The sequence below is a fragment of the Hemitrygon akajei genome, chromosome 5, assembly GCF_048418815.1.
Source record: "Hemitrygon akajei chromosome 5, sHemAka1.3, whole genome shotgun sequence".
Lineage (NCBI taxonomy): Eukaryota > Metazoa > Chordata > Chondrichthyes > Myliobatiformes > Dasyatidae > Hemitrygon > Hemitrygon akajei.
The window spans coordinates 165,309,212-165,336,508 of NC_133128.1; the positions used below are offsets into that span (position 1 = coordinate 165,309,212).

Consider the following 27,297-nt stretch of genomic DNA (forward strand, 5'->3'; position numbering starts at 1 on the left):
TGCGATAAAAATTTGTACACTGCAACTGTGAACAGATTTAAGTTAAAACAACTTACTTCATACATAGGTAAAAGGCCCGACCTCATTGATGGATAGTATGGGAATGAAAGGTCAGTGCCCTGATAGATTGGGATCTGTAAATCAAACAAATGACTTGGTTAACAAGAAAATGTAATTACTGAGAAATGAAGAGAATTTTTGAAGATAAATATATAATGAACAGTTAAAAGTAAGACTGCAACAATCACAATTAAGAGATTTCTAAGTGACTTAGCTGTGTGCCACAGGGATCAGTGCTGATTGTGTTGCTTATCATTTACATCAATAGTTTAGATGATAATGTGGTAAACTGGATCAACAAGTTTGTGGATGTCACTAAGATAGGGGTGCATTGGACAGCGAGGAAGGCTACCAAAGTTAGCAAAGTGAACTGGATCACCGGGCTGAAAAATGGGAGATGGAATTTAATGCAGACAAGTGTGAGGTATTGCACAATGGGACAACAAACCAGTCTTAACAGTAAACGGCTGAGCACTGAGGTGTGCAGAAGAACAAAGAGACGAGGAATGCAGATCCATAATTCCTTAAAGTGGCAGCACAGGTAGATATGGCCATAAAGAGATCATTTGGTACATTGGCCTCGATAAATCAAGGCACTGAGTACAGGAGTTCAGTTAGCACGTTAAAGTTGTATAAGACTTTGGTGAGGCCGAATTTGGAGTATTGTGAGCAGTTCTAGTCACCTACCTACAGGAAAGATATCAATAAGCTTAAAAGATAGCAGAGAAAATTTATGAAGATGTCGTCGGGACTTGAGAGGAGAATTAGATTTATTTGTCACATATGTATCGAACAATTGTTCTGGAGTCAACATAACATGTCATAAACCATACATCTTTGGAATGTGGGAGGGAACTGGAGCGCCCAGAGAAAACACACACAGTCAAGGGGGAGAACGTACAAACTCCTTACAGACAGCATTGGGAGGGGAAGCTGGATCGTTGGTGCTGTGAAGCATTAAGTGAGCTGCTACACTACGCTGTCATTACCATGAAGACCAAAATTAGGACAGGTTAGGACTTCATTCCCTGGAAAATATGAAAATGAGAGGAGATCTTAAAGGTATACAAAATTAAGAAGGAAGGATGTAGATAGCATGAACTCCACCAGTGGTCCCATGTCCGGCTGCGAAAGCAGGGTTGGGCATAGGGCTAGCAACCCCATCCCGTAAAAACCCAGTGCTACAGAAACGCCAACAGAAGCTCCTGGGACCTCAACCCTGGGAGAAGAGGGATACACCAAAAAGATGGGCTACGTCTGGAAAACTTGAAAGACTAGCCCAGGAGAGAGGACTCTGACGAGCTGCTGTCAATGGCCTGGTCTTCAGTAGGAGTGATGGGCTGACGATAGATGGGGGTGAATGTTTGCAGGCTTCCACCCCAGGTTTGCTGAGACAAGAATATCAGGTCAGGGGTTAAACATATACCGGGAATCAGAGGGGAAGTTTCACCTAAAGGGTGGTGCGTGTGTGCAATGAGCTGCCAGTGGAAGTAGTACATGCAGGATCATTTAACATTTAAGAAAAGCTTGGATAGGTTCATGGATGAGAGAGGTATGGAGGCATAAGTGCAGGCCAACACAGACTAGATGGACTGAAGGGCCTGTTTTTGCACCGAGTGCTCTCTTTCAAATGGTCTAAATGTCAGTAGCATGTCAATGATGTGTAACTCTGAACCCACTTTAAGCTTCCTTTACAAAACAAAATGTACATTAAACTTGTCAACCAGCTGTTTTTCAGAAGTGTGTGATTTACTCAGTACTATGGCCAGAATTCATTCTTAGACTCATGTAATGGAGTAAATATATTTCCCCAGTTCTTGAAATTAAGTTATGCTTTACCCGAGAAAGATTCTGCACCGTGCTCCTTATCTCCGTGAGGACTCGGCGGAGCTGTGATTCAATAGCAGACGGAGGATTCATTGAACTGTGACGATAAGAGTGTGACATTGGTCTCGGAGGATACATGAATCCATAAGGTGATGCACAGGTATATTCCCCGAGGTTGGGAATGCTGCACGTGCTCCTGGTTCTCGCGTGAGCACACAGAGGCTGGTCTTGCCACTCTGAAGGGAGTGTATGAAGAGAACAGCAGGACTGTGTTAAATGTGGCGGCATTGACAGCGTCTGGGAGGCCAGCCTATGTTGTGGTTCTTCATCTTGCTTGCTCACAGTGAATTGCTTCCTACTTTTCTCTTTCGTCTCGGTTGGGATATAAAGCTCTGATCGGCACAGTGACTGCTCATTTTCTTCCTCAGCGGGCAATTCCCCTTCCTTCTGAGCAGAATATCTGTAGGTGAACCTTGGTGAACTGTGTTGTGTGCTGCTATCGGATGCCAGTTGTATGCTTAACGATGACACCACTCGCACTGGATTGAGCAGTTTAGTTGGAAGAGAGCTGGACCTTTGAAAAGAAGATCGTTTGAGCTTCATAAGAGTTTCATTCCTGGAGGTCCTCTCCTCTTCTCTGATGATTCGATCATTTGCTTTGGTCACTGGACGCCTTGTTCTTCCAGAGGCAATGGAGACAGCATAGGTTTTTGTTTTTGCCCTCTCGAGTACTGTGGTGATCTTACCCAACGAGGAGGAGGAAAAGTCAAAGGCTTCAGAAGTAGCAATAACAGGGCTGGAATTCCAACTGAGTACAGAGTCTATGCTCTTCCGTCTTTCGCGTGCTCCAGGATGCCCAGAGTACGTAGGAATTCCTTCCTCACCGTCGCAGTTCACATCACCTTCTGCATCCAGCTCCACCTCACCATCAATAAAACCCAAAGCATTTTGGTCAGCTGACTGCACGCAGCCATCTGTACCAGTAGTTGCCTCACTGTCCATCTCCGTCACATTATCAGAAATTAATTCCACATTTGGATCTGAATTTGTTTCCTTCAGGTCCAGAGTCATATCATCCACCGGCGTTTGAAACGGAGTGAAAAACTTCTGGTCACCACTCAGAGGCGTCTGAAGATCATCAATTATGGACGTGACTGTGGTCTCACTGTCACAGCTGTCAGCACTGCTTCCCATTGCTTGCAGGTAACCATCTGGCCCCTTGGATAGAGCACAAGAATTAAACGGGAAATACAAACAATTCAGGTGAAAATTCAATCTGTCATCTTAAATAAAATAGCTTTATCCTCTTAGACATTTTCTTTCCAGGAAAAAAGCTCAATATGGAAGGATTATAAATAAGAATGACGTTTTTTTAAAAAAGAATTACAGAGTTCTTGTAGAAGTCAGTCACGTGCTATTCAGTTGCGATTATGGCTTTCATAACAGTTTGGTAAAGCATTTCAACCATCAAGCAGACGAAAAATAATGTGGCTCATTTCAGTAATTACAATCATAAAAATATTTCAGTGATTGTGTGCCAATGTAGTGCCTATTAGAACTAAAATTTCTCTAAACTGAAAATCTGCATGCTTTTTAATTTTAAAACCTGGCCCAGGAGTGTGGCCTTTGTGTAACAGATATTGCAGAAACTACATAGATATTATTGATTTAGCTGTTCATTTAAAACAGATCAAATAAATATACATAGCCCAGTCACTTAGAAAGAAGGGAGTGTTAAACTAAAGCTACAATATGGGTAAAATAAAATCCACTTTGGGTCAGTTATAAGCAGATAAGACTAAAATTTAAACAAAAGCCTACAAATCTGATCTTCAACAGTTAGCTTTCCATCAACCATCACTTGCATCTCTTTATCATATCAACTGACTTTGAAATAAATTATAAATATTTGTGTTCTTTTGCCACAGAAATTTCAATTCAACAGACTTGACCTTCCTATTTAATTATATGACAGGGAAGCAAAGAGCAGTTAAGATGCAGCAACTTGTCTGAAAAGTCTGTTGTATGGTTAATCCAAAATAATGTCTGTCTATAAATAATACGTACAAGAATCAACAGACAAGTAGTCGGTATAAGAAGTATTACTGTGTCAACTGATCTATTGAAAAGAACAAGATTCCTAGAAACAAAGCTGTAGGTGCACAGCAGCACGAGGAATGAACAATGCAAGCTCCACTGAATCTGAATGCGATACCAGACGTGAATCAACATAACATCTGAGTCAGATGGGAATACAGCTGTCCAATTTAAAAATCAATGTTGATTATTTTACAAATACAAGTATCTCCACCTCAGCTTTTAAAATTCTTAAATATATGACCTACAGCATCTGCTGGGTCTCAGCCACCAAAGAGGTCAACACTATCCACAGATATACATTTCAATTGCAGTTAGAACAGATTTATTAGACATTAAAGTTGGTCTTAAGAGTCATGCATTAGAAATCTGACACCCACTGACAAAGCGAGGCTAATTTAGATGGGTAATTAGACTGGGTGCACATCGTAGATTAGGATATATTTTGTAAACTCACAACAGTGGCATGCTGCTTACTTCAGGCCCTTAAATTTCAACGGGCAATTTGTAAAAGGTGATTTAATTTCAATTAATTGAATAGTGCAGATGCAGTAAGAAAATACAGTAAACATTGAGATTTCAAAAAAATATTTTGAAAAATACAGATGGTAGAAAGAGAACATCAAGGAAATTGGAGTGGGTAGCCCTTCATAGGAGATCCCACAGGGGGTGCAAAATAGTGTCCGAAATAGCACATTCACAAATTTGTGAGACTTGTTGCTGTAAACATTCCCATTTATACAGTGTAGGTCAGCTGTAAATATAAACAGCAAGCAGATTATGGTATCCAGAAGCTGACTTAATGCCAGAGCTACCAGTCTAGAACTCAATGCGCTGGCTAATGCTGTGTTCCAACATTCCATCGTAAAAAGGAATTCACCAACTGAACCGTCTCGCATGAATTTATTTAACCAGCTTTCTTGTTACTTCATCAGGTGGTTTATAATCATCTTACGTTGCGAATTCTATAGGATGTGGTGTAGCAACAATATCTTTCCACAAACTTGCCACGTACGTTCAAGGGTGCAACAGGTGAAACCTCAGATTTAGCAGGAAGAACGAGTAGAGACAACACAGGACAGGACCAGCTGAGAAAAGTGATGGAAGAAGTGCCCTCGACAGGAAGTCATATCTGCATGGGTGAGTTCCACTTAATCTTTAGAAAGTGTGAGGCCAGACTCCTCCAGTAAAGACCTGCCCGCTGAGATCTGCACCTGAAGATTGAAGGTCAAATCTGTAGCTTACCCCAACCCCCTTTGCCATTTTCACCTCTTTCTAAATTCCATGCAACATTTCCCAATTTTTATTGTAATAAAGTAAACATTTCTACCTGAGACAGTCCGGTCAAGTCCGAGGATGGATCTTCTGCAAACCCGCTGCTGTCCGAATGGGAACTGCTGGTCCTTATAAAATGCTCTGGAAAAAAGTGTCCTTCATTAAATCCAAACTTAAATTAGAATGAGTACATAGACAAAACAAGAGCTGGAAATGGAAACTGCAGCTGGAGAATTTGCAATGGCAATGTCAATCCACTGCCCAAACCAGTATAATCATTCAGTCAGGCCAAGCTCTATAAATTATTCTGCCCTGTTTCTGGTTTGATATTCACTTGTATTGGTTTTCTGCTTCAGAAGTTGTTAATGAGTAACAATCAACAATTCAAAGCATCTCATTCTTTCACTCAGCCAAGACAAGTGCTGCATACACTCACTGTCCACTTTATTAGGTACACCTGTGCACTTGCTTGCTAATACAACTATCTAATCAGCCAATCATGTGGCAGTAACTCAATGCACAAAAATATTCAGACACGGTCAAGAGGTTCAGTTGTTATTCAGATCAAACATCAGAATGGGGAAGCAATGTGATCAAAGTGACTTTGATTGTGGAATGATTGTTGGTGCCAGAAGGGGTGGTCTGAGTATCTCAGAATGTGCTGATCTCCTGTGATTTTTGCACAAAGCAGTCTCTAGAGTTTACAGAGAATAGTATGAGAAACAAATCATTCAGTGAGCAGCAATTCCAGGGCAAAAGTGCCTTGTTAATGACAGAGGTCAGAGGAGAATGGCCAGACTGGTTCAAGCTGATAGGAAGGAGACAATAACTGAAATAACCACGAGTTACAACAGTGGTATGCAGAAGAGCCTCTCTGAATGCACAACACATCGAACCTTGAAGTGGACGAGCAGCAGGAAACCACTAACATACAATCAGTAGCTGCTTTCTTTGGTACAGGAGGTACTTAATAAAGTGGCTACTGAGTGTAGATTCCACAGTTCAAGGAAATTAGTTGAACCAAAGCTATTGCTCCTTATCTTTGATTGTGGCACATTTCATTATTCCAGTGATTAATAGCTTTTTAGACCTGAACGGTAATCTATTTCCTACACATGAAAGCTGCTCCAACAGCTTTGTTTTTCCACTTTGTGCCTCTTTTTCCTTTTAGTAATTCTCATCACTATACAGCCAAGAAGTGGTGTGTTTATGCATAAATAATCGTAGAGTGACAAGCATAACTTCCCTTCAATCTCGCATTTGTACAGTCACACTTATCTTTCTCCATACTATCAATATTTACCACAGTGGATGCTGCTTTAAACCTTCCTAGCTTATGAGAGATACATTCAGATATGCTTTTCACCATTCACTGATTGCACAGTTCCCCAGAAAGGATAAAGATGGAACTGAGATAACATTCTAAATTGTGGTCATTCTTTCCCAGTTCTGACTATAGGTGTTTGATCTGAAATGTTAATTCTATTTCTCTTTCCATATTGTATATCCTGCCTGACATCCAGAGTGCTTCCAATATTATCTGCTGTTTCAGATTTCCATCATCTGCACATCTTTCCTTTGCATAAAAACTTGCACTTTTCCCTCAAAGGATGCTTAGAATCAAGAGTGGAGAAATTTTTTTAAAATAGTTTGCAAATTATGCAGTCATTTTAAGAATAGTTATAACCATATGAATGATGAAATATTTCTCATACACACATTCTCCTATTGGTAATGTATGTTATTCCGTAAATTATAGATTTCTAACAGATTCCATGAAGCAATTTCTAACAGTTTTTATAAAATTAAGCTTCGAAATTACGATTGTCCTTTAAGTAATGCCAATCCTGGTTCCTGATCAAGGTACAAGGTGTTATCTGATCTGCTGTGGCAGGGAACCTGTCAATGATCAACTAGGTTGCAAAGTCAAAATCAACTCAATGTAGTCCCAAAGTTTGCTTTAGCTCTTGAATGAAAATAGGGTTGCATCATAATTATGGGACACATCTGTTCAGATTCTTTTTGCACCAAACAAGTCACTTACAGCACAGCACACCAAACATGTATAACAGCTCTTGTGCTAATGATGGTAGCAGCAAACTGTGCTCGCGTTAAAAATGGGAACCGGCAATTGTTACATAAAAAAATTAATGTGGTACATTTTCATCCTTCAGCTATAGCCCGTGAGAATATATTAATAAAAATGTTACTAACTTTGATTTATTTACAAAAGAAAAATCAGGGCTGCTTCTGAGCACTGCCAAGGCCTAGACTGTACTGAAACTGCTTGTGTAAAAACTGTGCAACCCAGAAGTTCTTCTGACTGCTCAGCTTGTGGGCATACAGCAGGTGGCTAAGTATCAGCAGACAGGTGCTCATACCCTGATGGACGTAGGCTCCCCTCCATTTGGTTAAGGCTAATGCATAGCTGTATAGGGCCTAATAAGGATATTAGTACCCAGTTTAAATACTCCTGAAAATTTTAAACTTGAAAGACTAAACATTCTCCTTCCAAACTACTGTCAGTATTCACAAGCACCTGCCATCATCCAAGTGATTAAAAGAGAACTGTGCAGTTCAGTTGATCTTTCAATATCTTTGACAGGTGAGAAAGAGTTAACCTTTCCGGTCAATGGCCTTTTACGATGACTATTAATTTAGAGGACATGGCCAGCTTGCGATGAGGGCCAGCTTCCAAGCAATGTTCCTTAAATAAGTGCCAAAGACCTTGCAAGTTAGATCTGAGCCAAAATCACCAAGGTTCTTGAAATTCCTTGATCCATGATGCAGGCTCAACAGCCTCTGGGGAATTGTACTGGAAAAACCAGCACAGCCTTGCAGAAAGAGGTACACTAACATTCCTCAATTTACTTCAGCTATAAAGTTAAAAATAAGAAATCAATTATCTGTTCAGTCAAGAAAAGTTTAGCGAACAGAAACTGGAACATGTCATTTTTCCCCTCATGCCTACAACATTATTGATTCAGATCATGGCTGATCTTCTACCTCAGCATCGCCTCCTTCCCTTTACTACACACCCTTAGATTACATTAAAATACAAAACATCAATTACTGTCTTGAATATACTCAAACATAAAGCCCCCATAGCTCTCTTGGGTGGAGAATTCTTAAGATTTGGCCATACTCTAGGTGAAGAAATGGCATTTTCATTGCTGTCCTGAGTGGCTGACCCCTTATTTTGAGACAGTGACCCTTAGCTCCAGGTATCTCAGCCTGGGAAAACAATCTGAATATCTACCCTGTCCAACCCAATATGAATGTTGTAGAGGTTTTATTGCAGTCATCCCTTCACCTCTCCTTCTTCTAAAGGGACTAAGCCCAGGTCCACCTGATCATCCCTCAGAGCACAACCCCTCACTAATCTTTGCTTCACTCCTTAACTGCAACTATATCCTCACATTGGGAGGTTAGGCCTCTAAATATTACCTCACAGAAAAATGGTTTAGAAGAAAAGCTGTGCTCAAGTATGGAAAGGAGCTAAACATACTGTGTATCCATTAGTAAGTCGTCCAACCCTCACGACTATTACACACATACACAAGTTGTTGTTGCTGTTCCTTGTGGTGCATTGGGCAGCAACCTTGTCATTTCTCTAGTATTTTTGTCTGCTTTTTTTAAAATGAGATCGCATTGCTAGCTCAATGCTCAACCCAGCACGGATGGAAAGTATGCAAGAAGCCAGCTGGATTCAAACCCTGGACCGCTCTCCTCTAAGTCCAGTGCAGATGCCATTACACCACCAGCCGGCTCACACAGGTAAGTAGATCAGGATCATACTATTTTGTTATGATCTAATTACCAACCACCATGGTGTTTTCATTCCCAATCAACCTGTATCCATTGTTAAAGTTATTTTTAAACAAAAAAAAACTTAATGAACCCAGTATCCACAAACTTGAAGTGAATTCCAAATTTCTACTGTTATTTGTGTGAAAAGATGCCTCCAGTTCTCAGGTCTGCTAGGCCTAATTCTAATTTCAAGGGTGTTCCATCTTCTGTATTATCTGCAAGAAAATAGGTCAAAATGTGGTTCCCATTCCAGGCAGACCACATACAGCTCAGTCACAGCAACAGAATACCACAAAAGCCTCAGTGTCTCTTAGTCAGGGAGGGAAAAAAGCCAGGACTTGCATTCTTGCTCACTCAGCAGTGTTCCTGCAGGGACTTGAAAGTAAAGAATTAGCCTTGGCTATGATATTGCCCGTGGTACTATGATAATGCCCATGGTACATGCTAGGCTTTAGATTTTCAAACAAGGCCTGTGAGCTGCAGAATTTCAGAACTGTATTTCATTATCAGTGCCATGTTTCAGGGTGGAGGGCAGACAGATAAATTACATACGAACTCCCAGCCAAAACAATTGAGCTGAAAGTTTAAAGCTGCCAACGTCAATCAAGTAAACAATACAGCACGGAAGCTGAGTTGGAGTTTATTCTCCACTGATAATGGTTGGGCCAACTAATTTAGATCATTTAATTTACTTGAAATGTTCTAGCAACACCAGAATTACTGTGGAATTTGAAAGGTTTACCATTCAAATATGCAGAAGATTGGAAATTACAATAGAAATAATATAGTTGCAATGGTAGGTGATTTTAACTTCTCTAATGTGGGACTATCACAGTACTGAGGGATTTGATGACAGAATCCATTACGTGTTCAGGAAATGTTTCTCAAGAAAAATAAGAGATAGCCCCATTGGAAAGAAGGCAGCTTGTAAGAGAAAATTAGGCTAAGCAGTGGCTTAGATAGCAATTGGGACCAGCCACTGTAATTACAATCATTTAAAAAAAAATCAGAAAAGATAGGAATGGTCCACAAGTCCTGACTAATTAGGAATATTGAGGCTCTGGTCATGAAAAATGAGGCAAAGGTCAGCCGTGGATAAAGCAAAGCCCTGGAGAGCACAATGGACGGAGTCCACTTAAGAAATCAGAAGGGCAAAAAGGGGATACAAGATACCCTCAGAGAATAATGCAAAGAGAATCATATCAGATTCCATAAGTATATTAAGATCAAAGGGGTAACTAGAACCTCTTAAACATTATGTGGTTATCCATGTGTAGAGTCAGGAGAGGTGGGTGGAATCTTAAATGAATATTTTTCATTTCTATTTGCTATGGACAAGCTCACAGAAGCCATTAAGTTTTAGGGAAAAGAACAATAATGTCCTGAAATATATCAAAATAGTGAAAGAAGCAGTATTGGAGATCTTGAGGAGTAGGGAGCTTAAAGTAAAGGAAGCCTTAGGAGGTAGTGACTGATCTGACAGGGAGAAGCTAAAATTGGATATATCAGTATTGCTTTTGAATAAAGCTAACTACACAGGCATGAGAGAGGAGCTGGCCACGGCTGACTGGAAGGGGACACCTGCAGGGATGATAGCAGAGCAACAACAGCCAGCAGCATCCTAGGGAAGTCAAAGACAGCATAAAAGCAAAAGCGCTTCCATACTATATGGCAACATTAGTGAGAAGCTAGGTACAGAGGAGATGTCAGGGGTAAGTTGTTGTTTTTTACACAGAGAGTGGTGAGAGTGTGGAATGGACTGCCAGTGGCGGTGGTGGAGGTGGAAACGATAGGGTCTTTTAAGAGATTCCTGGATGGATACATGGAGCTTAGAAAAATAGAGGGATATGGGTAAGCCTAAGTAGTTCTAAGGTAAGGACATGTTCGGCACAGCTTTGTGGGCCGAAGGGCCTGTATTGTGCTAAGTTTTCTATGATTCTATGATTGGGAAGTTTTTAAATACCAACAGAAGGCAACTAAAAAAGAAAAAAGGAGAGAAACGTGACACATGTGGCAAGACATAACAGACTATAAGACCACCCTGCACATCAATTACAGTGATGCCCATTTTCCTGACAGGCTGAATGTCTTTTATGTAATTTTGTGATGCACTAAATTATGTGAGAAAGTCCTCCCCCCCCCCCCCACACCTCCCAAGGAGCAAGCATTCTGTCTAGCCACAGCTGATGTGAGGAAGACCTTAACCAGGATCAACCCACACAAAGTTGCACAGTCTGATAACATACCCAGCCTTCTGTTCGAGTATGCAGCTCTGCGAGCAGATGTTCTCACGCTAGATCTTCAACATCTTCCTGAATCAGTCCAACATACCAATAGGCTTCAAGGTCCCCACCATTATCTTGGTGTCCAGGAGGCTGACTGTATCCTGCCTCAGTGTCTACCGTCCCGTGGCACTGAACTCAGTAATAATGAAGTGTTTAGAGTGGCTGGTCAGGAATTGCATTAAATCCAGCCCTCTCATCACATTGGACCCTTCCCAGCTTGCATATCACCCAAATTAGTTCATCAACAATCCCATGACCTCAGTCCTTTACACATTCCTGTCTAACCTAGATGACAATTCATTGATTTCTGTTGCGCTTTCAATATAAACATTAACCAAAAGCTGGTGGGAAAACTGGAGAAAATCTGCAGAGGCTGGAAATCCGAGCAGCACACACAAAATGCTGGAGGAACTCGGCAGGCCAGGCAGCATCTGTGGAAAAGAGTAAACTGTCGACTTTTCGCACCGAGACCCTTTAGCAGCATGGGAGGAAAAAAAAGATGAGAAGTTAGAGTAAGAAAGGGGGGAGGGGGGGAAGGGAGGAAGAAATACAAGGTAGTAGGAGATAGGTGAAATCAGGAGGGGGAGTGAAGCAAAGAGCTGGGAAGTCGATTGGTGAAAGAGATAAAGAGCTGGAGAAGTGGGTATCTGAAAGGAGAGGACAGAAGGTCATTGAAGAAAGGGAAAGGAGCACGGAAACTGTCCGTGTTGAGTCTCAGCACCTCTCTCTGTAATTGGATCTTGAACTCCTGACAAAGGGACCACAGACAGTCCACACTGGCAGCAACATCTCTGGCTGCATCACGCTGGGCACCAGCACCAAAGCTTGTCGTGCGGGAGGGTAGCTGGTCGAAAGCCTCTCCTACCGTGCCAGTCATTGATTGAAGGATGCTGCAGCTCTTTTCCCATGGTTTACTTTTTATGCCATGGCACCAGCGTCTGATTTCAGGCACTCATGGTTATAAGACTAACACGTGCAGGTGGCCTGGTGTCATTTCCTTCATCCCCAGGGCCCACTTCACACTGAGACCATGACCAGTGTTGAAGAACCATTGGGAAAGTATGCTTCAGGTTTAGGAGGCCCACCTATGCTCTTAGCTAAATATCTGTTTATTGAATACTTAGTTTTGTAGTTGTGTAACTTGGGCAGACAGATATTTGGTTGAAAGTTTTACTGTTCGTAATAAATGATTAATTATGTGCTTATTAATAACCAGTGCCTTCTGTCTCACTCACCAAACCCGTGAACCTGCACCTCCTCATAACACTACTGCACATTAATGGCTTCTCTCTGGAGAGAGTCAAGAGTATCAAGTTTTTCAGTGTGCATGTTAATGATGCTCTCACCTCGTCCCTTGTCTAAACACCACCTCTTGAGACAAAAGAGCACATCAGTGCCTCCAATTCCTGAGAAAACTGAGGCCAGTGAGTCTCCTCAACAACCCCCCCCCCCCCACCCCCCAACCATTCTCTCCACATTCCACTAGATCACCATTGGATGCCTTGATCAACTGCACTTCCATCTGGTATGAGAATTGCAATGCATCAGATTGCAAGACCCAACAACAGATAGTGAGGACTGCTAAAAGCATTGTCAGGGCCTCTCTCCACCCCCATTCAGGGCATATATCAGAAGTACTACATACTCATTGCCTCCAAAATTGTCAAAGACCCTTTTATCCTTCCCAATTTCTTTGGCCTCCTGCCATCAGATGGAGGTACTGCAGCTTAAGAACCAGAACTGTCAGGCTGGAACAGCTTCTTCCCCCAGGCTGTTAAGTCTTCTTAACACCCTGCTGCCACCCAGCACACATGTACATCCTTCCTGAATGCCTTACCCTTCCACTCCCCAATAGACAAACTCTCATCCTGCACTGGTCACATTTCATCTTCAATCGCTGCTGTTTAACATGTTAATATGACTGCTGGTTTTATTATAAGAGCGCCAGTAACATTATACTGTTGTACCTAAACATACACCTCACACTTTACATCAACTTGTCAATCTTCCGGCCATCTCACCCAGGGACGTGCTAATATTATTTTGTGACTCAGTGTGCTTGAAGTTGAGCAAGGGAGAGTCAATGGATGATATTTACTTGGGTCTTCAGAAGGCTGCCAGAAAAGATAATGCCCCAACGCATTACAGGAAAGATACGAGCATTGTCAGAAGTTTGGCTGACTGGTAAAATGCAAAGTGTGGGAATAAAGGGAAACTTTTTCGTTTGGCTGCCAGTGACTAATGGTGTTCCGTGGCAAACTGTCTGGCGTCCATTAATTTGCATGTTATGTATTAATGATCTGGATGACAGAATTGACGGCTTTGTGGCCCAGTTTGCAGATGATACAAAGATAGGTGGAGGGGCAGGTAGTGTTGAGAAAGCAGAGAATTTGCAGAAGGATTTGGACAGTTTATTAGATTAGGCAGAGAAGTGGCACATGGAATATAGTGTGTAAAAGTGTGTGCTCATGCACTTTGATAGAAGAAAGAAAGGCATAGGCTACTTTCTAGATGGTGAGCAAATTCGAAACTGGAGGTGCAAAGGGACTTTGGTGCCCTAATGTAGGATTTGCTAAAGGTTAACTTGCAGGTTGAGTCAGTAATTAGGAAAGCCAAAGCTTTTGATAGCTCTGGGCCTGTACTCATTTGAGCTTAGAAGAATGAGGAACGTTCTCACTGAAATCTATTGAACGTTGAAAAGCCTAGACAGAGTGAATGTGAGGAGCATGTTTCTACTAGTGGGGGAGTCCAGGACCAGAAGACCCAGCCTCAGAATAGAAGGATGTCCCTTTAAAATAGAGATGAGGAGGAATTGCTTCAGCCAGATGGAGATGTTTTGAAGTATTGTTTTGAAGATGGAGGTATTTGCAACCTTATATTGGATTAAGGTGGATGGATCTTAGTAAAACTCTTGATTAGTCAGGGCATGAAGGGATACAGGGAGAAGGCAGGAGATTGGGGCTGAGAGGGAAATGGTCAGCCATGATGAAATGGCAGAGCAGACTTGATGGGCCAAATGACCTAATTCTGCTCCTATAGCTTTTGGTCTTATTAGATTCTGTGAATCGCTAGGCCTGACTGAGTATACACTGGGTTTTGTGGGAGTCCAGAGAAGAAATTACAGAGGCTCTAGTGGAGATATTTGCTTCATCATCAGACACTGATGAAGTTTCCAAAGACTGGAAAGTGGCTAATGTTCTTCTGTTATTTAAAAACAAGGATAACCCAGGAAACTACTGGCCAATCAGCCTGCCAGCAAGGGTAGGGGAAATTACTGGAGGGTATTCTGAATTTACCAAAATTTGGATAGACAGACTCTGATTAGGAGTCAGCATGGAAATAGGCATGGAAAGTTGTGTTAGGCAAACCTTTGAGTTCTTTAAAATGATAACCTAAAGAGTAGGGCAATGGATAATGTCGATTTGAAGCTTAGCAGGGCCTTCGACAAGTTTCTACACTGGTCTTGAGGGTTAACTCCCATGGATTCCTGGGAGAACTGAATGGGGGATTCAAAATTGGCTCAGAGGTAGGAAGCAGTGTGGTGGATAAAGGTTGTTTCACGGAATGGAGGCTGGTGATGAGCGGTGTGCCATGGGGTCAGTGTTGGGACCTTTGTTATTCGCATTCATACAAGTGATTTGGACACAAACACCAAAGACTTGATCAGTAAATTTACAGACAGGAAACTAAGAGATACTGTTGATAGTGGAGTTTATCATAGATTACAAAGGGTTATTTATCAGGGAAGTGGGCTGAGGAGTGGCAAACAGATTTCAATACATGTTAAGTGTGAGGTAATGCATTTTTAGAAAGTCAAACCAGAGTAGGATTTGTACTGTGAATTGCAGGGTACTAGGTAGTGTAATGAAACAAAGGGAGTACACCTGGTGGTTCAGGACCGTGGAGTTCAACGTGATGAAAAAGGTATTTAGCAAATTGGCATCCAAGACCATTGAAGGATTCCCAAGGATGGCAAGATGGAATCTTGACCTCACTATTTACCTTGTATTGTTTAACTGCACTGCACTTTATCTGTGACTACTGACCTTTATTCAGCCTTCTGTTATTCATTTACCTTGTTCTACCACAATGCACTGTGTAATAATTTGATCTGTATAAACTGTACGTAAGACAGGTTTTTCTCTGTATCTCAGGACTTGTGACAATTAAAAAAAATGTAAAACCTATTGCAATTCTTCATTCAGGGCATTGTATATGAGTTGGGGCAGGACTTTCAACTCAAGTTTATTGTCATTTAACTATATACATGTATATAACATATATACCATATAATATGAGACAATGTTTCTTCAAACCAAGGTGTAAAGCACAGTAATACACATAACACATAACTTAGAAAGGCAAGGTAAGGTTGTAGTTATAAAAGTCGTTGGTGCGACCACACTTGAAGTACTATGTAAAATCTTAGCCATTTTGTTAAGGGAAAGACATGGTTAAACTGAAAACTGTCCAGGAAATATTTCTGAATATGCTACAAGGAATGAGGGTCTGAATTAAATATCAGTTGTGCTGGCTAGATCATTATTCCTAGGAATGTAGGAGAATGAGGGCAGATCTTAATCAAGTGTTATACGAGATCTTATACGAGAGGCATTGAGAAGGTATGATAAGAGTCCAAAACTAGTGGACATACATTCAGGCTGAAAGAGGGAAGATTTCAAAGGGACCACAGTGACAACTTTTTGTCATAAAGGGTGGTGAGTATTTGGAATCAGCTGAGGCAAGGACAATAATATCACTTATAAAGCATTTTAATAGGAACATGGAGGGTGTGACCTGAAGGGATACAGGTTGAATGCAGGAAATTGGGACCAGCGAGGTAGACAAAGTGGTTGGCATGGATTTGTTGAGCCACAGAGACTGTATCCATGCCGTTTGCTCCATGACTCCAGAAGGCAAGATCACACAGGATCCAGGATATGCAATCTGACTAGGCACCAAATTTGCTTGGTAAAAGGAGTTTGAGGATGGTAGTGGAGGGCTGTTGGCCTGTCACCAATGGTGTGCCACGGGGATTGGTGCTAGATCCCTGATTTGAATGAGAATGTAGGTGGCATGACTTATAAGCTTGATGACAAGGTTGGTGGAATGATGGACAGTGAAGAATCAGGATCAGGCAGGAAGGTGAGCAAAGGAAAGACAACTGACATTTAATTCAGACATGTGTGAAGTGATGCATTTCAGGAAGTTAAACCAGGGCAGAGTAAATACAGTGAATGACAGGGCTCTAGGGAGCGTTGCAGAAGAGAACTAAGGGTGCAACTACTTAGTTGCTTGAAAATGGTGACACAGGTAGACATCAAGTCAAGTCAATGTTATTGTCATTTAGCTACATACATGTATATTGTCAAACAAGACGTTTCTCTGAACCAGGATGTAAAGCACAGTGATGCACATATAACACAATAACCTATGAATGCAAGGATAAAATCTACAGATGGATTATACATGAATAACAAACTACAGAGCACATATTAACTATTGTAATGTACAGAACAGATAAACCAGTGACATTTTGAATGTGATGCAGCAGGGAGTTCAGAATGGCCTGAGGAAAGAAACTGTTCCCATCCTAAACATTTGTGTTTTTATCCATCGAAGTCTCCTGCCTGATGGTAGAAAGTCAAAGAGGATGCTGGATGGATGGGTGGGATCCATAATAATACTAAAGGCCCTGTGTATGCAGCGCTCCTATAAATGTCCCTGTGGATGGTAGCGAGACCCTGTGATCCTTTCAGCTGTTCTCACAGTCCTTTGTAGGGACTTCCAGTCCGATGCTTGGCTGCTCCCATACAAGGTGGAGATGCGACTTGTCAGGACACTCTCAATGGTGCTCCTGTAAAATGCAGTTAAGATGGTGGGGGGGGGGGGGGGGTGGTGGTGTGCCTTGCTTAACTCAAGCTGCTTGGGAAGTGGGGGTACTGTGGTATCTTCTTGTGAAGCTGAGGGTAGCATACAGCATGCTTGCTTTCTGCAAAGGGGTCACTGAGTACACGAATAGGAATGCCGTGTTCCAGTTGTACAACACATTGGGTAGACTGCACTTGGAGTACTGTGTGCACTTCTGGTTGCCATGCTATTGATTCAGCCACAGGAGGCGCAGGAAAGTCTCACAAGCATGTTGCCAGGACTGAGAGCTTAAGCTATAAAGAGAGATCGGATAGGCTGGGATGGCTGAGAAGTTTAAAGGGGACCTCCACACAGAGGCTTCCTACAAGAGAAGCCTCAGAAGCAGATAAATTTCAAAGCAACACGCACAAAATCCTGGAGGAACTCAGCAAGTCAGGCTGCATCTATGGAAACGAATAGACAATTGATATTTCGGGCCAAGACCTTTCTTCAGGACTGAGAAGGAACGGGGAAGATGTCAGATACATTTATAATGTTTAAAAGACATTTGGGTAGGTTCATGGATTTGGAAAGGTTTAGAGGAATATGGGTTGAATGTGGGCAAATGGTACTGGCTCACAAAGGCACCTCGAACAGATTGGACCAGTTGGGCCAAAGGGCTTGTTTCCGTACCATGTTACTGAGCCAAAGGGATATTGAAACCCAGTTCTAATCAGTCATCTACTTATGTCAACATATTTACCACATTCTTCAGTTACTATAAAAGTATATACCAATGTAGTAACTGTGGTGCTTTCCAGATCATATAACTGCCAACCTGTTTAATTTTTAGGTAGAAGTATGAAATTAAAACAATGTTTAAAAAGGGATGATATTAAATGATAAAACCAGTTTCAGCAGGAACTTGTTTTCCTTGCAACCCGTAATTTTCCTTGACAACCATTACCAGAGCCTAGCATACTTCATCACTTCAGCCAAATGGTGGCAGCATCCACAAAGCTATGAAGCTGCAAAACAGGAACGTGCTTTTGATTATGTTTGATTTCAAGCACCCTCAGTTATGCTGAAACCTGAATGACGCGTTGCAGATAAAGTTAATTTGGGATTTTAATGATTCAGTGTAGATTCCATCAGCCACACTCCTAGAATTTGGATAAATACTCTGGAACCTCACCTGGATACTGTTAACCAATTCCATGCCCATCATGTAACTACAATGTTAAATTGATATAGAAACCAAACTCTAAAATCATGAAAGCTAATGATCTGAGTAGGATGCTCATTTATTTTGAGCCCAGTGGGAAAAATAAAACATGGTACTGAAATATTAAAGAAGTCTTGACCCAACACTATCCAAACAGCAGCTATTTTTTTCCCCACAGAGTTGCAGTTTTGGGTTTCATCGGGCATTATATACGAGCTTTAATTTGCAATGTTTAAGTTCAGCAATGCAGAAGACCTGGTCAAGAGCTAATGTTCTGTATGAGGTACAAGTAATTTAATTTCAGAAGTTTACTGCAAGTATTGACTAATTTTATTAAGCTATTTAAAAATACTTGACAGCTAGCAAATAGTTTACTGATAAATTAAATTAATAAGTTTGGATTAAAGCATTCTCTTAAATCACACATATACAGGGGATAAAAGGATCTACACACTCATAGTCCAAGAAGATCATAAGATATAGTTAGGAGCAGAATTAGGCCACTTGGCCCATCGAGTCTGCTCCTCGTTTCAGGGCACCCCTCATTTCATCATGTCTGATCCAATTTTCCTCTCGGCCCCAATCTTCTGCATTCTCCCCATATCCCTTCATGCCCTGACCAATCAAGAATCTATCAACTTCCGCCTTAAATATACACAAAGATTTGGCCTCATAAGCTGCCTGTGGCAAAGAAATCCACAGATTCCCCACTCTCAGGCTAAAGAAATTCCTCATCTCCATTCTAAAAGGACATCCCTCTATTCTGAGGCTGTGTCTTCTTGTCTTAGACTCTCCCATCATATGAAACATCTTCTCCATAGCCATTCTATCAAGGCTTTTCACCATTCGATAGCTTTCAACTAGGACACTCCTCATTCTTCTGAATGCCAGTGAATATAGGCACAGAGTCATCATCCCTTCTAAGATAAGAGGCCCCAACCTGCTCACAACACTCTCCACCATTTTATAAAGCCTCAACATTACATCCTTGCTTTCCATCCTCTTGAAAGGAATGCTAACACTGCATTTGCCTTCCTCACCACAGACTTAACCTGCAAATTAACCTTTAGGAAATCCTGCACAAAGACTCTCCAAGTCCCTCTGCACCTCAGTTTTTTTTGTATTTTCTCTCCATTTAGAAAATAGTTAACCCTTTCATTTCTTCTACCAAAGTGCATGACCATACACTTCCTAACACTATATTCCATCTGCAACTTATTTGACCACTTTCCTAATTTGTCCTTCTGTAGCCTCTCAACTTCCTCAAAACTACCTGCCCCTTCATCTATCTTTGTATCATCTGCAAACTTTGCAACACAGCCAGTAATCTCAACATCCAAATCATTGACATATAACGTAAAAAGAATCGGTCCTGTCATGACCTCAGCCCCCTCCTTTGTGAGAATCGCAAGAGAGAGAGCTTACGGTTTGGAATGTGGGCTGGCCGCTCAGCCAGACAAAAGCCTTGGACATAGCCATTGTCTTGGGAGACACCTTTGTGGAATAAGGAACTGGACTACGTGCAAACCCTCAGGGCAATGTGAGATGGGTGATGGGGAAAAGATTGCCTCACCCCCACCCTGATTGACATCTACAACCCTGCCAGTCCAGATAAAAGGTGGGCTGCCGAGGCGGGGCCTCAGACGCACCAAGGAGACACACGAAGAAGACACGATAGTGCTTCCCGTCGGAGCGGGAAGCCATTCTGAAGGAAGCCACGTGCGTTAGATTCCGGATCGGGAGTCTGTGGCTGGACCCAAAAGGAAAAACCGCTTTAACTAAAAGCAGGGATTTGCTTCGCAAGGACGACGGGCAAGTGTTCCTTTTCTCTCTCTCCAACACGTGAAATGCCAGCGGTTCCCGAAACGGGGAAGCCTGCAGACTTCGAGTGACTCTTATATCCAATTGGACTCAGTATCCCCTAGACAACGATAGAGCTCATTTTTGATTGATTATTACTACACCTGTGCTTTAGATTGAGGTTTGACGATGTATATGATCTGAATGTTTTGTATTAACCATACGTTTGTGCCCCTTTATAAATAAAACGTTTGAAAATAGTAGCACCAGGCTTCAGCGGACCTCTCTATCTTTGCTGGTAAGTCACCCGGTTACTGGGGAACGTAACAGTCCCAACACAGACCCCTGTGAAACACCACTTGTCACCGGCAGCCAGCCAGAAAAGGCTCCTTTTATTCCCACTCTTTGCCTCCTGCCATTCATCCACTACTTTATCCCTGCTAGACCCTTCCCTGCAAGCTCATAGCTTGTAACACCTTGTCAAAGGCCTTCTGAAAATCCAAGTGCACAACAACCACTGATTCTCCTACATTCAATTTCTTCAAAGAATTCCAACAGATCTGTCAGGCAAGATTTTCCCTTGAGGAAACCATGCTGACTACAGCCCATTTATCATGTGCCTCCAAATACCCTGAAATCTCATCCTTAATAATTGACTCCAAACATCTTCCCAACCACTTAAGTCAGACTAATTGGTCTATAGCTTCCTTTCTTCTGCCTCTCTCCCTTCTTGAAGAGAAGAGTGACATTTGTATTTTTCCAGTCTTTCAGAATTTAGAGATACCTAGAAGATGATTGCTAATGTCTCCGCAATTTCTTCAGCCATTTTTTCTCTGAACTCTGGAGTGTACACCATGAGGTCCAGGTGACTTATCTACCTTCAGACCTTTCAGTTTCCCATGAGCCTTCTCTCTATTTATGGTAACTTCACACACATCTTGCCCCTGACACCTGGAATTTCCAACATACTGCCAGAGTCTTCCACAGTGAAGACTGGTGCAAAATGTTTATTCAGTTCATCCACTATTTTGTTCTCCCCATTACTAACTCCCCAGCATCGTTTTCCAGTGGTCCAATATCCACTCTTGCCTCTTTTTTACACTTTATGTATCCGAATAAACTTTTGGTATCCTCTTTAATATTATTGGCTAGCAGACAGACAGACATACTTTATTGATCCCGAGGGAAACTGGGTTTCGTTGCAGTTGCACCAACCAAGAATAGTTTAGAAATATAGCAACATAAAGCCATAAATAATTAAATAATAATAAGTTAATCATGCCAAGTGGAAATAAGTCCAGGACCAGCCTAATGGCTCAGGGTGTCTGACACTCCGAGGGAGGAGTTGTAAAGTTTGATGGCCACAGGCAGGAATGACTTCCTATGATGCTCAGTGTTGCATCTCGGTGGAATGAGTCTCTGGCTGAATGAACTCCTGTGCCTAACCAGTACATTATGGAGTGGATGGGAGACATTGTCCAAGATGGCATACTTTCATATTCTATCTTTACCTTCTTAATTACTTTAGTTGTCTTTTGTTCGTATTTGAAAGCTTCCCAATCCTCTAACTTCCCACTAATTTTACTCTATTATATGCCCTCTCTTTGGCTTTTATGTTGGCTCTGATTTCTCTTGTTAGCCATGCTTGTGTCATCTTTGTTTTAGAATACTTCTTCCTCTTTGGGATGTATATATCCTGTGCCTTCCAAATTGCTTCCAGAAATTCCAGCCATTGCTCTCTGCCATCATTCCTGCCAGTCTTCTTTTCCAATCAATTCTGGCCAACTCCTCTCTCATGCCTCTGTAATTCCCTTTACTGACACATCTCACTTTAGCATTTCCTTCTAAAATTTCAGTGTCAATTTGATCATATTATGATCACTGTCCCCTAAGGGTTCTCTTACCTTAATCAATTCTGGTTCATTGCACAACACCCGATCCAGAACAGCTGATCCTTTAGTGGGCTCAACCATGAGCTGTTCTAAGAAGCCATCCTATGGGTATTCTAGAAACCTCCCCCCCCCCCCCCCCCCCCCCCCGGAATCAAGAACCAACCCGATTTACCCAATCTACCTGCCTATTGAAGACCCCGTGACTATTGTAACATGCCCTTCTGATATGCATTTTATTGTAATTTATTGCCTTTCATTGTAATTTATAGGCCATACCGTTTGGGGGTCTTTTTACCTTGAAGTTCCTTGGCTCTATCCACAATGATTCAACATCTTCTGACCCTATGTCACCTTTTTCTAATGATTTGGTTTCATTTTTTAGCAGCAGAGCAACACCATCCATTCTGCCTTCCTGCCTATCCTTTGATAGTATGTGTACCCTTGGACATCAAGCTCCCAGCTGTAATCTTTCAGCCATGATTCAGCGATGCCTACAACATCACACATGCCAATCTGCAACTGTGCCACAAGTTCATCTACCTTATTCCGTAAACTGTGTACATTCAGATAAAACTTCCTCAGTCCCGTATTCACCCTTTTTGATTTTACGTTGCAACTCATCCTGTTGACTGCAATGTTGTCCTATCAGACTTTCCTCACTACACATTGCCTCTGTTTGTGTTTGTAAACCAGCATCCTCAGTTTCAGCACTATTATCTGCCTTTCCCAAAATACTTCTTGCATTGAAATATAGGCAGTTCAGGACTCTAGCCACACCACGCTCAACCTTTTGAATCATAATTTTGCCTGAGGTCTTACCAACATCTTCCTCCACAACCTCTCCACTAACTGTTCTGGCACTCTGGTTCCTATCCCCTGCAACTTTAGTGTTAACCCCATGCTGAGGCATTAACAAACCTTCCCGCTAGGATATTAGCTCTCTCCAGTACAGGTGTAAACCATTGCTTCTGTACAGGTCCCATCTTCCCTGAAGCGAGCCCAATGATCTGAAAATTTTATGCCCTCCCTCTTATACCAACTCCTTATCCATTTAATAAACTGTATAATCTTCCTAGTTCTGAAAGTGGCACTAACAATCCCGAGATTACAACCCTGGAGCTCCTGCCCTTTAACTTAGCATTCAACTCCCTGAACTCCCTATGCAGAACCTCATCACACATCCTACCCATGTTATTGGTACCTACATGGATCACAACTTCTGGCTGTTCACCCTCCCACAAGAACGCTGAGGACTTGGTTCGAGATATCCCAGACCCTGGCACCCAGGAGGCAACATACCATCTGGGAATCTTGTTCTTACACATAGAACTTTTTGTCCATTCCCTAACTACAAATTCCCTATCACCACAGCAGGCCTCTTCACCCCCTCTTCCCTTCTGAGTCCCAGAGGCAGCACAGTGCCAGGGACCGGAGCACTGTGACTCTCCTCTGTAATGTCATCTCCCAACACGTCATACCTGTTGTTGAGGGGGATGACCATAGGGGAACTCTGCACTGGTTCCTTAACCCCTTCCCCTTCCTGACTGTAACCTAGTTTCTTGTGTCCTGCAACTTGGGTGCAACTTGCTCTCTATATATCCTGTCTAACACCCCTTCAGCCTCCCAAATGATCTGGAGTTCATCCATTTCCGTCTCCAATTCCTTAGCACAGTTTGTTACAAGCTGCAGCTGAATGTACTTCTCACAGATGTAGTTGTCAGGGACACTGGAGGTCTCCCTGCCTTCCCACATCCCACAAGAGGAACATTTCACTATCCTGCTGTCATCCTTACTGTCCCTAGCTGGGAAGATATAAAGAGAACAAAAAAAAAACTTGAGTTTTTCTTTCCTTTGCTTTCTCTGAGTGAAGCCTCTCTTTGCTGAAGCCTCAAGATCACCATTGGTTGCTGGTCAAAGTTCCATTAGGCTGCTGTGACCTGCTACTGCTGCCCTTTATCCTTGGGCAGTGGACCTGATTGAAGTGCCCTCCTCTCCAAACTTACAATGTCTGTATTGGCCACTGGTCAAAACATTATTATGCAATTCAAGCTGCAAGTGGAGAAATGATTGGTCCTGCAATGTTATGTCATAGGAGAATCCAGTCTGTAAAATTATCAATTTTTGATAAGAATTTGTACGCCACTTATCAGATAAAGTCACACCAAATTTTACCACTAAGCAATAATTCATTTGTATAACTTATTGTTGTGAGTTGCAAAGCAAACTACCATTTATATACCATTTATAACTTTTTCTTCAATGATTTAGTGCATGTTCTTGTTTGCTGAACCCAATTTAATATGGTGATAAGAGATCTAGTGCCTTTCTGGTGTGTAGGATGTATGAACTCTTCTCGGGCCTCTAGATGGGTGCAGGTATCGATTATACCGATGTCTTGATGACAAACTCTGTCATCTTCATCAGTGATCATGCACCATCCCTGATGAAGATGGAGAAGTTTGGCATCGAAGCGTTGGTTATAATCAATACCTGTACCTGGCTGGAAGCCCGAGAATTTATTCATAATATGGTGATACTTTTCAACCTGCTGAATGATTACTCTGAAGTACCCTACAGTCCTTACTGACTACACTTAGACAAAATGGAACAATCTTACGTTAGAAGTTATTAACTTGTGCATGGATATTACAATAACTTTCAGAAGACAGCGTTAAATAAAGCCATTCGCAAGATGCTGTTTGAGATGTTTTGGCCTGCTGGCAATTTTATTGCATTTCACTGTGCGACTCAGCCAGAAGAGGACTGTCATTGAAGCATCCGTGCATTCCAGGAGAACAAAACTACGTTCAGAAAGTTAGGTCTTGTCTAGTTCCCTCCAATTGCTCTCTTTAACCACGTGCCGGGTGCTCATTACTGCATTCAACATCAACAGCGCTGCATTTATCATAGCCAATCTTAAAAGTCTCAGTCCTGTGATTTCAATCATCACTGAAGAATATTTAAAGTTTAAAAACATTTCTACCTTTTCTTTTCTCTCACTTTCAACCTAATGTTTTGTTTGCCATTTGCTTCACCTTTTGTACCCTTTTTTAAAACATTGACTTCACAATTCCCCCCCCCCCACTGTGGTATTGATAAGATTTGTAATCTTTCAAAAGATCAATCATTTCTCCTGCTCATTCAAGTTGTCAAGCTCAGTTCACCTTCACCCTGCTATTATCAGCTCATATTTTCAGCAAATAATAGTTATTAGTCTTGGATTCAGATGCCAAGTTACTAAGCTTCTGTTTGTTAATTTTACCAAGGATACAGTGGTGATGACCATACCAACAGGGCAAAGTTTTGTGTGTGTGCGATTTACAGTACCAGCAAATAAACTGAAGACTACGTTCAGGAATTAAACTTTATCAGTTATCTAATTATTTTAGATGTGATTTAGGTTATATACCAAATCTTACTTGAAGTATCAAAACCTGGGCTGCTGTACCTCCCAATGCAACTGGATTCATCGGGAGACCACAGTCAACGTGGTCAGAAATAAAATCTCCTCACTGATAATCAACAGTGGTGCACAACAAGGATGCATGCTCAGCCCACTGTTCTACTCTCTCTGCACCCGCAATTGTATGACTAGGTACAGCTCAGACTCATTCTATAAATTTGCTGATAACACAACTATTGTTGGCAGAATTTCAGATGGCGACGAGGAGGCATACAGGAGTGAGATAGATCGGCTAGTTGAGTGGTATTGCAGCAACAACCTTGCACTCAATGTCAGTAAGACTAAGGAAGGGGAAGTCGGGGGAACACACACCAGTCCTCACTGAGGGATCAGCAGTGGAAAGGGTGAACAGCTTCATGTTTCTGGGTGTCAGCATCTCTGAAGATCTATCCTGGGCCCAACATATTAACACAGTTACAAAGAAGGCACAACAGCAGCTACATTTCATTAAGAGTTTGAGGAGATTTGACTTGTCACCAAAGACAGGCAAATTTTTACAGATGTACTGTGGAGAGCATTCTAACTGGTTTCTGCACTGTCTGGTATGGAGGCGCCACTGCACAGGATTGAAAAGCACAGCAGAAAATTGCAAACTCAGCCTGCATCAGCAGAATCTCTTGTGTCTATTTTAATGCATGCTGTTTAACAGGCAAGTTGGATGAAATGAGGGTGTGGAATTGCCTCTAGGGTCTGGGGCATTGTGGCCATGACAGAAATTTGGCTGCAAGGAGGGCAGGACTGCTGGCTCAATGTTCCAGGATGTTACCGATGCTTTAGGTGAGACAGAAGAACAGGTAGGAGTGGAGGGGGTGCTGACCTTTTGATAAGGGAGGACATAACAGCACTGCTTAGAGAGAATATTCTTGAGGTATTATCTAACAAGGCCATTCAGGTAAAACTTCAAACTAAGGAGGGGAGAGCCACCTTATCAGGACTATATTATATATATCCCAATGATTATCAAAAACCTGAGGGACAGATGTATCGAGAAATTGCATGTAGTTGCAAGAATAGTCGCATAGTGCCAATGGGACCATTTGGTTTTCCCAGTATTGACTGGGACACCCAGAGTGCAAAAGGCCTGGAACATGCCTGGATATTTACTTTGTTTTTAGCCACTGACAAAATTCCAGAAGACTGGAAGGAAACTAGTGTTCCATTGTTCAATAAGGGAAGCAAGGACAGGCCAGTGAGCATGACTTCAGTTGTTGGGAAGTTACTGGATGGAATTCTGAGGGACAAGATCCACCATTGCCTAGGGAGTCAAGGCCTGCTCAGGAATAATCAGCATGGCTTTGTGCATGGGAGGTCATGTCTGATGAATTTTTTGGAGACGCTTGAAGAAGTAACTAAGGGAATAGGTGAAAGTAGGGCAGTAGATACATGGACTGTAGTAAGGCCTGCGAGCAGTTTTGAATTTCTGGGAGTATACATCTTGCACAACCTAACATGGTCCCAGAACACATTCTACACATTTAGGAAAGCTCACCAACGAGCTGGACTCTGCGCATCTACTTTGACAGATGTGCAGTAGAGAGCATCCGAAAATGCTGCGTCACTGTACGATACGGGAAGTGCCCTGCAGCAAACAGGAGCACTCTAACAACAGGTAGTTAAAACTGCCACAATACACACCAGCCTAGCCACCATGCACAGAGATGTCGGGAAAGGACCAGGAACATCATGAAGGATCCAGTCACTCATGAACTGTTT

The 27,297-nt window shown here is 42.0% G+C and overlaps 1 protein-coding gene across 7 annotated transcripts in view; it reads right to left on the minus strand.

Annotated features, from left to right (window-relative positions):
* Positions 1–27,297, minus strand: part of itprid2 (ITPR interacting domain containing 2) — a 186,117-nt gene that overhangs the window by 16,534 nt on the left and 142,286 nt on the right. For all 7 annotated transcript variants that reach the window (XR_012099061.1, XM_073047078.1, XM_073047076.1 and 4 more), the window contains 3 exons: positions 5,315–5,400; positions 1,900–3,105; positions 57–134 (listed from right to left, as the gene is read on the minus strand). Coding sequence is in view for 6 of the 7 variants with exons in the window: in XM_073047078.1 (XP_072903179.1) it covers positions 57–134; positions 1,900–3,105; positions 5,315–5,400 (1,370 nt within the window). In the remaining variant the exon portion in view is untranslated. The remainder of the gene's footprint in view (positions 1–56; positions 135–1,899; positions 3,106–5,314; positions 5,401–27,297) is intronic.